Source organism: Podarcis cretensis (genome assembly GCF_951804945.1).
Source record: "Podarcis cretensis genome assembly, chromosome: 7".
In the NCBI taxonomy this organism is placed as follows: domain Eukaryota; kingdom Metazoa; phylum Chordata; class Lepidosauria; order Squamata; family Lacertidae; genus Podarcis; species Podarcis cretensis.
The window spans coordinates 40034120-40049130 of record NC_137176.1 but is presented as its reverse complement, the minus strand read 5'-3'; the positions used below and the strand labels follow the sequence as shown (position 1 = coordinate 40049130).

At 43.7% G+C, this 15011-nt stretch overlaps 1 protein-coding gene and 1 long non-coding RNA gene across 3 annotated transcripts in view; both read left to right on the top strand.

The window, feature by feature from the left end:
- The window catches only part of LOC307219674, a 586866-nt gene that overhangs the window by 125293 nt on the left and 446562 nt on the right, over positions 1 to 15011 (top strand). The window lies entirely within an intron of this gene.
- The window catches only part of CCDC102B (coiled-coil domain containing 102B), an 87654-nt gene that overhangs the window by 21588 nt on the left and 51055 nt on the right, over positions 1 to 15011 (top strand). For both annotated transcript variants that reach the window (XM_079982966.1, XM_079982965.1), the window contains exons 4-5: positions 1124 to 1232; positions 10917 to 11033. In XM_079982966.1, the coding sequence (XP_079839092.1) occupies positions 1124 to 1232; positions 10917 to 11033 (226 nt within the window). The remainder of the gene's footprint in view (positions 1 to 1123; positions 1233 to 10916; positions 11034 to 15011) is intronic.

Genomic DNA, 15011 nt, shown 5'->3' with positions numbered 1-15011 from the left:
AGCTACCATTCTACATTAAAAACATCCAACTGGCAGTCAATGCCATTCAGATAGAATGACAGCATTGAAGGGGACCTTGATGGTCATCTCATCCAGGGCCCTGATACGGATACAAGTTTTTAAAGCATCCTTCCTTCTCGATTCTAAAACATGCAGGGAGCCTGTATGGATAAAAATGTCTTCCCACTTCAGAAGTTATCTCTCAACACTAAAGAGGCTACAAGGAACTGTGCAACCCTGCAGTTCCTTTGTATCCATGTTGCCCCTTCACATGAGTAATGTGTAAGTAAGTACAGTCATACCTTGGAAGTTGAATGAAATCTGTTCTGGGAGCCTGTTCGACTTCCAAAACATTCGGAAACCAAAGCACGGCTTCTGAATGGCTGCAGGAAGCTCCTGCAGCCAACCGAAAGCCCCGTCGGACATTCGGGTTCCAAAAATAGTGCTCAAATCAGAACAGTCACTTCCGGGTTTGCAGCATTCGGGAACCAAAACATTTGAGAACTGTTTGAAAACCAAGGTATGACTGTATTCAGTATCCCATGGGGAAATCTGATCTTTAGCGTTGCATCAGAACAAATGGCGATTGGGTTTGTTCTGATCTCTATCGCAAAAGAGCAGGTATTCCAGGGGAAAGTGGCATGGCAAAGGCAAAAGCACATGGACCCATGCCCAGACAAGTGGGACAAGTGGGAAACTGCTTGGAAGGCACAGGGGTAACAACTATAGGAGGCTCTGGGTGCCAGAGCACCCTACCATTGTTGTGGGTGCACCCACACTGCAGGGCCCCCATGCAACATCTGAGGTTTCGCAAGATCTTGGAAAGCATCCTGTGGCCCAAGTTGGCTCCCCTGGGACAAGTGGAAGTGTGGAGAAGCCCTTTGTCCTCTTCCAGTGTGTTTCAACAACAGCAGCCACTAGGTCTAGCAGCAGCCACTAGGATTAAAACTGCACATGCTTTAGCTTACCTGGATGCAGGATTGGGCTGCCCATTGCTTTTGAAAATGCCATTCTCCCTAGCACAAGAACTGCAACAAAACCCTTCCGCATTTTGAAGAATATAGTCCTGGAACCCATGCAATATTTTAAAGTATTGTTTGTTATCATTCTTGTAACACTGCAGAATCCGCTTATCTCTGGAGAAAGAGATAGAGAAGCTGAAGTCAGAAAAAATTCTGTGGAAATGGAAATATGAGGAGCTAAGAAAGTCCAAACAGCAGAGTCTGAAGCAGGTAGGTTGCAAAAGGCAGTTACCATGGGTAACTGAAAAATAAATAAATTTCTTCTCTTTTGTTGTCTTGCTCTCCCATACGTACAAACCTAAGATGCAGATTATGAGTTATGCCGAAGTAGAAATGAATACATCTTCCATGTTTTATTACATTTCCATGACTAGGCCCTACCCTGCTTTCAACCCACCTTCCGTCTGATTTAACATGGAAAATTCAGTAATTATACCCAGGGTGTGGTTTGAAAAAACACATGTCCACCACCCTTCTGAAGCTGTGTCTGCGTCAAAGTTAGAAGGTCAGAGTTACTGCCTCAGATCTATATGTACACTGCATTGGGATCCCTTATAGAAGACAGCTGGGATATACCGTATTTTTCGCCCCATAGGACGCACCGCCCTATAGGACGCACCTAGTTTTTTGGGGGAGGAAATAAAGAAAAAAATTTATTTCCCCCCCAGGCACGGGGCTGGCGCAGGGGAAGCCCGAGTTTCCCCGACCCCAGCCCCCAGAAGAGCCTGCTATCCGCAAGCCTAGGGAGCCGCGCCGGTCTCCCCAGGATTGCGGACAGCTGTGCGAAGCCCGGGCGCGCTGAGGCTTCCCAGTGCAGGCAGCTCTGCGCAACCCTGCGGAGGCCAGCACGGCTTGGCGCCGGGCTCCGGAGGGTCACGCAAAGCTGCGCGGACCCCGGGAGGGCAGGCAGCTCTCCGCGACCCTCCAGAGGCCGGCTTGGCGCCGGGCTCCGGAGGGTCGCGCAAAGCTGCGCAGACCCCGGGAGGGTAGGCAGCTCTCCGCGACCCTCCAGAGGCCGGCGCGGCTTGGCGCCAGGCTCCGGACGGTCGCGCAAAGCTGCACGGACCCCGGGAGGGCAGGCAGCTCTGCGCGACCCTCCGGAGGCCAGCGTGGCTTGGCGCGGGCTCCGGAGGGTTGCGCAAAGCTGCGCGGACCCCGGGAGGGCAGGCATCTCTGCGCAACCCTCCGGAGGCCAGCGCGGCTTGGCGCCGGGCTCCGGAGGGTTGCGCTAAGCTGCGCGGACCCCGGGAGGGCAGGCAGCTCTCCGCGACCCTCCGGAGGCCGGCGCGGCTTGGCGCTGGGCTCTGGAGCGATGCGCACAGCTGCGCGGACCCCGGGAGGGCAGGCAGCTCTGCGCAACCCTCCGGAGGCCAGCGCGGCTTGGCGCCGGGCTCCGGAGGGTCGCGCAGAGCTGCGCGGACCCCGGGAGGGCAGGCAGCTCTGCGCAACCCTCCGGAGGCCAGCGCAGCTTGGCGCCGGGCTCCGGAGGGTTGCGCAGAGCTGCGTGGAGCCCGGGAGTGCTTGGCGCTGGGCTCTGGAGCGATGCGCACAGCTGCGCGGACCCCGGGAGGGCAGGCAGCTCTGCGCAACCCTCCGGAGGCCAGCGCGGCTTGGCGCCGGGCTCCGGAGGGTCGCGCAGAGCTGCGCGGACCCCGGGAGGGCAGGCAGCTCTGCGCAACCCTCCGGAGGCCAGCGCAGCTTGGCGCCGGGCTCCAGAGGGTCGCGCAAAGCTGCGCGGACCCCGGGAGCGCAGGCAGCTCTCCACGACCCTCTGGAGGTCGGCGCGGCTTGGCACTGGGCTCCGGAGGGTTGTACAGAGCTTCCTGAAGCCTGGAGAGCGAGAGCCTCTCGCTCCCCGGGCTTCCGCGAAAGCCTGTATTCGCCCCATAGGACGCACCCACATTTCCCCTTCATTTTTGGAGGGGAAGAAGTGCATCCTATAGGGCGAAAAATACGGTAAATGTAATAAACCAAGATATGATCATCTGAACACAGCTTTTTACATATATTGCTCTACAACAACAACAACAACAACAACAACAATAATTCCATGGGGTTCTACTATAAAGTAAAATGGATTACACTTCCATACATGATACCTAATGCACCTGCTGAAGGTCATTTTTAGCAAATTGTGTATTGATTGTGTGCTATAGAAAATGAAACGATAATGAAAATCTAGTGGCAACTAACTTTTTAATGCTCTAAAATGGACCCTATGAAATAATTAGTAGGATCTTGCGATAGAAATATAGCCTCTCCAGAGAACTTGCTCAGGTTTCAAACCTTCATATATACTATCATTTATTTAAGACAGTTATATGCTGATTAATCGTTCACATTTCTAAGCTGTGGACATCAAAACAAACCATAGAAAAGGAAACAATAAAGCAATAAACATAAAACTGAACACTGCCTTGAAATTACCTGCTGGAACAAGAATGCCCTTAATCATGAGCATGAAGGGGAATGCCTGTCTAATCTCAGTTGCGAGACAGTCTTGGGCCCACTGCACTTAATGCACAGCTTCTAGTAGTCATAAAAACATAATATTCAATGTTAAGTCTCGTTATAATATTATTATCCTTGATTAGAATTCAGGTCTGAGTTTATGTGCCTTCTGAAATAGGGTGGGAAGGGCAGTACATATATAAAATAGTAATAATGTGAGCATCCATTGAAAGCTGCAAACTTATACACACTAACCTGGAAAGAAGATGCTGTTCCCAGATATTATAATATATGTCTGTTCTCTGCTAGTCCTATGGAAGTGATGATTAAGAACAGTGTTCATTTTAGTCCAAAAACTTGCAGGTTCCTTCACTGACCACTGGTGAGCAGTATAGACTTGCAAATGCTTTGTTGCCAATAGCATGAATTCTCTCCCCTCCCAAGAAAATGTATTTGCTCATTATAAAATTGTTATGTTAGGTTTTTCTTTTCTTTTCTTTTCTTTTTTGAAAGGCTGTATTTGTGATTTGAATATATAGCTATTTGTATTAGAACTTACATGTAATTGCATTGCTGGATGATATAGTATGTTCTCCATAATAATTTTTCTCTTAATCTTATAGAAAACAAAGCTAGGTTACATAGGTAAATTAAGGCAAATTATCAGACTGAACAGAAAGAGTGTATCTGGATTTTGTTTAATCACTGTGAAGGATGGATGGAAATTATTTTGAAATGCGACATGTGTGTTCAGTAGGTCTTTCAGCTGCAGGATAAATTGCTTGTAAAATGTATGGTGCAACTATAAATCACCATAATGCTTCCTTAGGGTGATTTCAGATGCTTCATTTTATCCAAAAGAATATTGCATCTTCAAGATCTACATCAATATGGCTTGTTAAAGGTTAAATCGGGTTTTAAATTATGTTTGAAGCAACCTGGGTATGTCTCCATCATAGAACATGACGAGAGAATCAAATGATTGGGATTCCAATGTAGAGAAAAATGTTAAAAGAGATTTTGGAGATGCTTCCAACATAATAAAAAAAATGGTCCAGTTTATAAAAAAAAGCACCTGACTAAGTATAATTTGAGCATGGAAACACTGCCAGTAGATTAATGGAAGATTTTATTCCACATAAACAGCTGTCTATGGTGGTACCTCGGGTTACAGGCGCTTCAGGTTATGCGATTTCGGGTTGCGCACCACACCGAACCCGGAAGTACCAGAATGGGTTACTTTTGGGTTTCAGTGCTCATGCATGTGCAGAAGCGCTAAATTGCGCTTTGCGCATGCACAGAAGCACTGAATACCTGTGCGTGCGCAGACACGGCGCTGTGGATTGCGAATGTGCCTCCTGCATGGATCATGTTCACAACCCGAGGTTCCACTGTACCGTATTTCTTTTCTGTCCTGTTCTCAGAGATCACGGTTTTCGTAGATTTATTTATTTTCAAGTTTATATGTCTACCTAGATCAGAAGTTTCCAATGTGCTGTATTCAAACTGTTGTTGGGGTTCAACTCACATCAACTTCAGCTAGCATGGCCAATGTTAGACATCAGGAGGGCACTACACTGGTTACCCTGACCTAGATTAATAGAGTCCTTAGTGCCCGAGATAACTGCTTGAACAGTTAAAGTAGTGGGGAGGGGGGTTAATCTCATACTGATGACACCCAAAAAGCTCAAGAAGAACATAGCAACTTCTTGAGTGTCTGGAGTCCCACCTTCCTTCCTACTTAGGGGTGCCGGATTCAAAATGGTTGCCAGGGGCAGATTCTTGCATCTTTGGTAGTTGTGTAGAAAAGATGATTGTAGCGTTTGTAGTTTAAATGGAGAGGACAGAAGCCCTATCCTCTTTTGCTTCATGTCCACCCACTGTAGCCCTTTATGCCCCGCTTACCTAGAAAGCTGAGTGCCCCTCTGCAGAAACTGGCAAGGCAACAGGTAGAGATGCAGTAAGAAGGTTAACATGGAACTTTGGATTGTGGCCCTTCAATCTTAGCACAAAAGCAGGAGTGGGGAACTGGTGACCCTCCAGACAGTAGTGGAGGGTGTGATGAGTTGCAGACACTTCCCAGACCTCCTGGCAGATGAGACACTGCTGGTCACTAGCAGGGGAGGGGCGAGGTGGGGGCAAAGTCACTACAGTGCAAATGCACCAGTCAATTAAATCCAGCACTTTTCCTGGTCCATTGTCACTATGCCACCATTCCCAGTGTTTCACCCCACCATCTTTAGTAACTCACCTGCCAGGAGATCAGGTAAGCATCTCTACCCTACCATGCCCTATACTTCTGCCTTTGGGTGTTGCTGGACTACAACTTTCATAATCCCTGACCCTTGACCATGGTAACTGGGGCTGATGGTAGGAGTTTGGAGTCTTTCAACATTTGGAAGGCCACAGTTTTCCCATGCTTGCGTTAAATATTATTTTACTACCATGATCAGCAGTAGGCTTCAGTGTGAATTATAGAACTTTTTAGAAAGCCATCAAATCGGGCTTGCTAACTCCTGAAGCTGAGAAACTAAGGAATGAAACTGAATCAATAGGGGGTGCAAAAGGTCCACCATCTTGAAGCCTTGGCTGTTTCGTAATGTGATAATTTAAAAGCAGTTTTCTCCTCCACTTGGCAAATAGAATGTAAACATACAACCCTACAATCATGCATTGAAATTCTGTGTACAGTGTTCAGATAAGTACCCACACCTGCTGCAAATGTAAACATACATCCACACCTGCTTAATTAATTAAGTATGTAGAAAGAAGAAGTTAGATTTGTTCTTCCATACAGCTCCTGAAACTATGTATTTCTTTTACTTAAAAAAAATCAAACACGTTAGAATGTAAACAGAACTGTATCAACTTTGAAACAAAAGAAGGGCATGGAAGAGACTCATTCAAGCATCTTTTCTCTGTGTCTTATTTAAAGCACAACTTGATTTAGTTCATCCTTTATGTTTTATGGAGCTGTATGCTGGCGATTGTATGGAAAACCAATATGCTTCCTCCTCTGCAAAATTAAAAGAAGAGAGGGGAAACCTCCTTCCAGCTTGGTAGATATAGATGTGTCCGTGAGATGTGTAGGTAATACATGATCTGTGCTTAAGGTTGTATCCATGTACGTTATCCTCAGAGTTGACCCATTAAAATTAATAGTCCTAAATTAGTCATATCCATTAACTTAATGTCTATTCTGAGTAGACCTAACATTAGATAACAACCCATTTTTAAAATAATAATAATAATAATCATGTAATTTAGATTGTTTAATAATGTAACAGCAACAGAAACATAAAAGGGTTAAACTCTATCTTCTTCATAAAGATAAATTCATTCACATTTGACATTTGACGTTTCCCCCCCTGAAGGATGTTTGCTGAAAATGTTTTCTCAGTACACCATGCCTCTTTGCAGTGGCTTTTTCTTTCACACAAAAAGGGGCAGGAAATGAATGTGTTTGCCTGGCTTGCCAGCCAATTATTAGTGTGGCCAAATGCGAAAGTGGGCAAGGTTCCTGCTCCTTTAAGAATTGTGCAAAAAAAAGGGGGTGGAATTGACACCAATTTCTATCAAAGTGTCCTCAAATCAGGTAGCCTTCAGATATTTTGGACTATGACACTCATTCTTTTTAATCCTTGGTCACACTGGCTGGGGCTTATGGGAGTTATCCAACAAATCTGGAGGGCACCAGATTGAAGAAGGCTGAGCAGTAACACAAGGTATCATCTGGCAGAGGTGTTTACCTGTCCTCCCAGCAAGTGAGTTACTGCTGCTTACTGGGAGGGGGTGAAGTGGTGCCACTATGCTAGCTTCCAGGCTGGTGGATCACTGATGCTTACGGGGAAGGAGGAGAGGAAGAGGGGTGATGTGGCAAGGAGGTCTGTGTAGTGAAAATGAACCAGCAGAGCCAATATGCCACTCCTGCTGATGTGTTTGCACTGTGATGACGCATCCACCTTGTCTCCTCTTTCCCTCTCATAAGCATCACCGACCCACCTTCCAGCAACCTAGTGTAGCACGTCCACCCCAATGGGCAATCCACATGTTCCCAAGACTGATTGAGGGGTTGTTGCAAAAACCAACAATTGTTTCAATAAGACAAGGGCCATTTGTCCAGGGAATCTCAAACACCTCCATAATCTTTCCTGCGTTTTTTATGTATCTGCAGCTCAGAAACACCCTAGTTTTTCCTCCACCTGCTTGTTCTTTGTTAGAATTCTTGCTCAGCTGCAAGTTAGATTTCTGCTGTCTTCAAGATTGTCACCCTTTTTTCCACATGGAAGTTTGTTGCCCAGAATAAGTGTGTGTAGGGGGGAAGAAAGTACTTTCACCAGCTGTTGGATAGGAGGAAAGATTTGCAAGAGTCAGACCAATCTCCCTAATGACTGTCAAAGCTCCATATGTTAGGAAGAAGATTGTAGTGAAGTGTTGCTTCCTTTAAATAATAAACAAGCAAACTCAACTTCAAATCATGAAGACCAAGCATACCCCGCTGTCACATTCCCATCCTTTGCAGCAAAGGGGCAACGAACAACAGTAATACAGTGCGGTTTCAAGTACCGTTAAAACGTTCCGTTTGATGGAAGCACGGCACCATCCTTTGAAATGTAAACCAAATATCTGTTGTGAAACCTTGAAACACATGTGGGAATTAGCAAAGACTCTTTCTGCTTCCTGCAAAGTTAGGATGTCATTGAGGCAAATTAAGAGATGAAAGCTCGTGTTTTTACGTCAAATCTTCTGGTTCAGAATGCCCCAAAGCAGCTGCCCTTTGGAGACTTCAAATTAAATTAGAAGAAATAATTGCTATAATCCCTTTGCCTAAAACAATTTTTGCCATTTACATAGGGTTTTGAACACAGTTTGTATAATCTATTACCACTGCCACCCCTGCTGGTTTCGTCTGTCATAATCCAATCAACTACTAGAAAAGCATGCTAATGAGTCTTTAAAAATCCCATTTGGAATGAACATCAGGGGCTCCAGCTTTCCCTGCCTAGTTGTGGAATCTAAATTCACAAAGTTCTCAAAAGCAATCTAGATGAAGCAAGGTGATACACGGGATTGTGGTTTTTGCTTTCCTGTGATGGAAATTCTTCTCTTCACTATGTGGAAAAACTTTGTTATAGCAGAATGGAATGATAAATCCCTGATAGCATATATAACATGACCCCCACTAAATCAGTTCCGGGTACATTCACAGTATCTTTCCATCACATAGAAGTAACACCCTACTGGCCTGATCCTGAATTTGCTTCAATTGGAAGTTCAATGAGGCTTAGTCAGTGCACACAAGATTACAGACTAAGGCTGTGTATACATTGTTGCTACATCGTTATTTCTTCAGTTTGGATCAAAGCTATTTTGGCAGCAGACACATCAAAAATAAGAAATGTTCACGGGAAATGACAGGATAGATATGGATTGTTATTGCAAGCATCATGTATACAATGCTTCTTAAACCATCAATGTGACCATTAACATTAAAAATCTGACAATGGAAAATTCCTCTGATGCCTACCTTCCTTTGATGCTCTAAGCATGTGCTTATTTTGCTTAATGGTTAATCTAACCTAGGTATTTATGCAGTCCAAAAAAGAGAAAGTAAAAAGTAAAAATTTTGACCCCTTTTAACTGGTGGCTCTCCAGTTATGGAATCTGATTCCATGTGAGCTCAGGCAAGCCCCTCCCTTGTTAAATTTAAATGAGTCTTAAAGATTCCACTTTTCACAATGGCCTTTGGAGCTCAGTCTAAGGTATTGGATGCTGTTCTGTGGAGCTGGGTGGGTTACTTTGGTGGTATGCTGGCGTGTATCTTCCTGAGGTGGAATTGGATATTTTAATGGTTTTAACTAGTTTTATTGCTAGATTTTATGGATTTCTATTTGTACATGGCCTCGAGCCACTTTGAGAAGCAAATCTTGTTTACAAAGCAAGCTAAAACCTTTAAAAATAAATATATATATTTAAAAATACACTGATTTTACAAGTTTTTACAATGAAGAATCCAGTGCTGATAAGAGGATTTTGGAACTTAATGCTTTTATTGCTAAGTGCATTTCTGGACTAATACTTTATACTGGCCCATCTTAGACAGCTAGGCCCCAAATTGAAGCATTTGACATCTGTTCTTATGTTGTATTTTGCAATAAAATACAGTAGTTTCACTCCTGGCACTTTTGATTGGCTTTCCCAATCTGTTCTTTTCAAAGGGGGCCATCCACATTCATTAAAATCAATGTGGATTTTGCTATTGTGAGTCAATGAGGCAAAACAGAAGAATGGGCCCAGCAAATCATCATTCCTTCCATAAAATTGTGCTTGAAAAAATACTCATTATTTTCTCTTTGTCTCTGTTGTAGTGTTGGTTTATGCTGAACTGTGACATTAGAATGGGTGATTCCTTGTGACAGTTTCAGCCTATAATTGCCTATAACAATTGGAGTTTTCTGTTTGCCTATGCTAAGCTTTGCAGTGGTGGTATGAATTTAAGTGTTCTACACTTGTGAGACCTCCTTGTGTGTTTTAAAACCCTGGAAAACAAGGTTTTAAACCTCCTCATGTTCATAGTATCTTCTACCTTCAGAAATTCAGGCTCCAGGTTGTGGAGTGTGATGACAGATGCAATGCAGGGAAGGAGCTACAGCCTTTGAGCAGGATTCAACTAAGACGTTGTGCTACAAAAGGCAGCATAAGAACTCCCACTAGCACGATGGGACTTCCCCCTTCTCTCACCTCCTCCCCACATAATTTCACAGGTTAGGTTGGGAGAGTGGGCACAACCCCCCAGAACAGAGCACAGGGTGAAGAGAGGGGAGATCGTTCTACCAAGCAAGCAGAAAGACTTGTGCTGATGGAGCAATCTCCTTAGCGTGATGTTGCATTCCTTTCTGTTTCCCTAATCATCCCGCTCATGTGCTAAGATAAAGAGTCACAATCCAGTGAGTTTATTTAGCAGCATATTTTAAGCCAAGGCGAGTAACCTCAGGCAGAGGAACAAAGCTGGTCCTCCAGGCCTCTCTCACCCTAGAGATTCTCTCCTGACCATATGCTCACCTATTGGCTACATCCTCCTTGAATGATTTTGCCTGGCTGGAATGTGTTCTTGCATTGTAACAGTGCCTCTTGCTTGCTTGTCAGGGAGAAGTACAGAGAATGTGGGTGTGGGCGTGCCTAAAACCTCTGGCTTTTATATGGCTGGAATGTAATTACTGGGCAAAGGTGAGCATCACAGCCATTGCTCTGTTTACTTTTGCATCTGGACCTGTTCACCACTGAGATGTAGCAAACCTGTTTTTGCCTATGAGAGAATGTGGCCTTCAGGGCTAAAAAATTGTTTCCTTACCCCTGTTTTAAGCCATCTAGCGAATATCGTTCAGATGATGCTTGCAGATGATATCCTAATATTTCAGTGATGAGCCAACTTCTATTTTTCAGTTTAGTATACATAATGATGTACATCAGACTAAAGTAACAAGAATCACAGAAAGTTTAGAGGAAGACACTGGACCCAAATCTCAGAACCCTGTGAAGATCTGGGACTTGCAAGCAGAGGTATGTTTAGATATTTCTGAAGTGTGTGTTTACACAACAAAAGTTTATAGATCCCTTAGAATTATTTTAAATATGCTTTCCTAAATATATGCAGAACACATGGGACCCTAGATGTAATTAGTATTTATATCGGGGTGAAGGTTTCTATGGGAGACTATTAGGAGTCTGAAAAAACATATTGGAAGAGCACATTCAGTACATCTTGGTTGGAAAACTATTGGTTGAATAGTTTTTAAAAAACATTTTCATAAATTCAGTTATTTTTGTCTTTGGGAATCTGGAGAAAATGAAGAGTTAGAATAAATGTTGATATTAAGGGAGGGAAAGGAGAACAACAAATTCTGTCTTTGAATAGTTTGCTACAAAAGGGGTTTTAAAAAGGTAGAGTGGAGAATGATTTATATATACATGACTGAAGGGCCATGTACAAGTTCTTTGGATGAATCAATTTGAGAGACCCATTTTCCCTCCTTAGTTTCTTTGTGTAAACTTTAAAATGACTATTTGAGAGTAGAGAAGTTCAGGTAGGACTCTTAGTTTTGTGAGATTAAGATTAGGTGTGAGTTCTTGAATACACTCATATAGAAAATGTCCCCCCCCCCCCTACAAAATAGAGTTCTGCACAAGCATGTTATTGTAAGAGCATTCACAAAAGAGAGAAAAGTTTGTCATTTAGGACACCATGAACTCCTAATCATTAAAGATACAGTTTTCACTATGGAATTTCTAAAAGACAAATTTACCGGACTTTTCCGTGTATAAGATTATGCTTTCTTACTTAAAAACTATGTTAAAAATTTGGGCTCATCTTATACATGGATAGGTGGCTTTTGCGATACGTGCATTTTCTAGCACCCCCCCTAAAAAAAGCTGGACAACTCTGGGCCGCCACCCCGCAAAAAAAGCTCAACAACTCAGGGCAATCTCCCCACATTTTCTAAATTTTGCGTCCCCCAAAATAGGGGGCGTCTTATACACAGTGGCGTGCTATACACGAAAAAATATGGTAATATCTTTGGCCACAAATCCTTATCTCTCTTTCTATGAAGTGTATCTTCATAGAAAATTAAAAGTATTTCCTCTCCCTCACTTTTTCACTAATGTGAAAAAGCACCCAACAGACAGCACCCAACCACAGCACACTGTGTATAAACCCCACACAGGGAGGCAGCAAGGCATGATTTTCATCAGGATGACAGTATGGAGAAAAGGGAGGTTTAATATGTTTCCCTTGCCTTTAACTGATCCTGATGAAAATTACACCCATTGCACTGCTGTATGGAGAAACAAGACAGAAAAAACTCTCACTGTTGCCACAGAAAACAGTTTCTGAAGGAAGGTGTTTTTTTGCCAGTCCCCCCTGTAGATCACTTGTGCCTTCTGAACAAGAATGGGAGACCATTTCAAGCGGCATGGGAGTTGGTGTCTAGGACAGTAGGGATGGGATAATAGGTAAGACTTTGCCCTTCTGTAAGCTGGAGCCTACAATGGAATAGTAGCATTCATTTACAGCAGGGACATCCAACTCCCAATAGACTACGATCTACTCACAGTATAAAAAAAACTGGCAGTGATCTACCCATTGTCAGATCATTGTTACTGAGCTTTTTCTTGGGGGGGGGGAGATTGCTGAGGGGCCAGAGATCTACCAGGAGCACCCCGCGATCTGCCAGTAGATCACAATCTACCTGTTGGACATGCCTGATTTACAGGATCACAACTGGGCATCCCAGACAGTATATTTTCAACAGCAGCTGTTTTCAGACATTTTAACATGATGAAACCATTGTATTAGTTTACTGCCAAAAGCTTGCTTGCGTGTTTATGGACCTGGAAATGGGAAACTGGTAACAGGCTGGTGGAAAAGTCTTAAGGGAGACAAAACATGAGATAAAATGAGTAGTGTGGATGATCCGATGTGCTTATCAAGGGCATAATGGTATTAAAATACTCTCTGGATGTCATTTGCTCTATGCAACCTGTCATCAATGTATAGTCAGGATACCTCAGAAACTATTGTTTCAAAGTAGCTTCCCACTGCAAACCATATATGACTGCTCTCCTCTCATTTAAAACCTGTGCAATTGTAGCATAGCTCTTTTGAACACTAATAGTCTTGTATTGATTTTATTTTGTCCTTGTTGAGCTCTTTAAATTTAAAACAGCTGTTTTGCCAGTAGTTGTTCAGGATAGCCTGAGGCATCGCTCTGTTGTCTTTAACAAGGATTCATGACCCCCTGGTGTAGGAAGTCTTTAGGTCATTTTTGGGTTGCTTGTTTATGAAGAAAAAGAGGGTGAGCATTAAAAATGGACTTTTCAGTAAGGGTTATCAGAGTAAAATTTCCCCCAGAAACATAGTAAATTGATAATAACAAACCTCCTCTGCTGTGAATAGGCTTCTGTATGATGTAAAGTAGTAAAAAGAATATATATATATATTCACACACATATACACACACAAGTGTTGTTCCCACAAGTGGTTATGGTTCAAAGCATGCATGACAATTGCAGAGTCATTTGTTTAAAAACTGCCCTAATTATGTATAAAGCAAGAGACAATTTTAGAACAAAAGGGGCACATGGATGAGGAGAATGGAACCTTTCCTTTGGGGAATGGTCATAGCTCAGTGATAGAGCATCTGCTTTGTTTGCAAGAGGGTTCTAGGCAACTTCAGGTACAGCTGAGAGGGGCCCCAGTCTAAAACTTTGGAGAGCCATTGACAATCAAGGTAGGCATTACTGAGCTAGATGAACCAATGGTCAAACTCACTAAGAGGCAGTTTCCTATGTTTCTCCCACCACCTTCTGTTCCTAGGTTGCGTTCACACAGCAATTTATTTGGGGCATCCCCAAACTCGGCCCTCCAGATGTTTTGGGACTACAATTCCCATCATCCCTGACCACTGGTCCTGTTAGCTAGGGATGATGGGAGTTGTAGTCCCAAAACATCTGAAGGGCCGAGTTTGGGGGTGCATGCCCTAACTCTTAATTTCCACATTATATTTGAGCTTTCACACAATGTAAATCCCACTTCTGGGAATCTAGAGGAAGTTGAGAGCTCATTTCCGTGTTAATTGCTTCCAGGGAAAAAAAAATATTTGCAAATCCATTAACCCAGAAAACTACGGGGGTAAAGTGACAAAATTAGGGGGAGTAGACAAGCATACAGTTCTTTCCTGCCTATTTTATGGGAGAAAGCATACAGGGAAAAGAAGCACACACATATGGAAAGGGTGAGAGAGTAGCAACATTGCCCAATGACATTTGTTGTGTGTCACAGCACACTCATAGGTGTGACTGAAATTTAGCATGATGTGCTAGTATATTGGTCAGAAAGCCATAGTTCCAGAAAGCAACCACTACTGCAGGTTGAAATGAAAGCAAAATGAAGATGTGTTCAAGAAGGACACTGACAAACTGGAACGTGTCCAGAGGAGGGCAACCAAGATGGTCAAGGGCCTGGAAGCGATGCCTTATGAGGAACGGCTGAGGGAGCTGGGCATGTTTGGCCTGGAGAAGAGGAGGTTAAGGGGTGATATGATAGCCATGTTCAAATATATAAAAGGATGTCACATAGGGGAAGGAGAAAGGTTGTTTTCTGCTGCTCCAGAGAAGCGGACATGGAGCAATGGATCCAAACTACAAGAAAGAAGATTCCACCTAAACATTAGGAAGAACTTCCTGACAGTAAGAGCTGTTCGACAGTGGAATTTGCTGCCAAGGAGTGTGGTGGAGTCTCCTTCTTTGGAGGTCTTTAAGCAGAGGCTTGACAACCATATATCAGGAGTGCTCTGATGGTGTTTCCTGCTTGGCAGGGGGTTGGACTCGATGGCCCTTGTGGTCTCTTCCAACTCTATGATTCTATGATTCTATGAAGATGCTAATACAATATTCCCCACTTCTGAATGAAATCTTAGTCTCTCCCAACTCCCCCAAGGCATTATTCCCCTCAGATATTAGGAATGAGCTTGCCTGGGG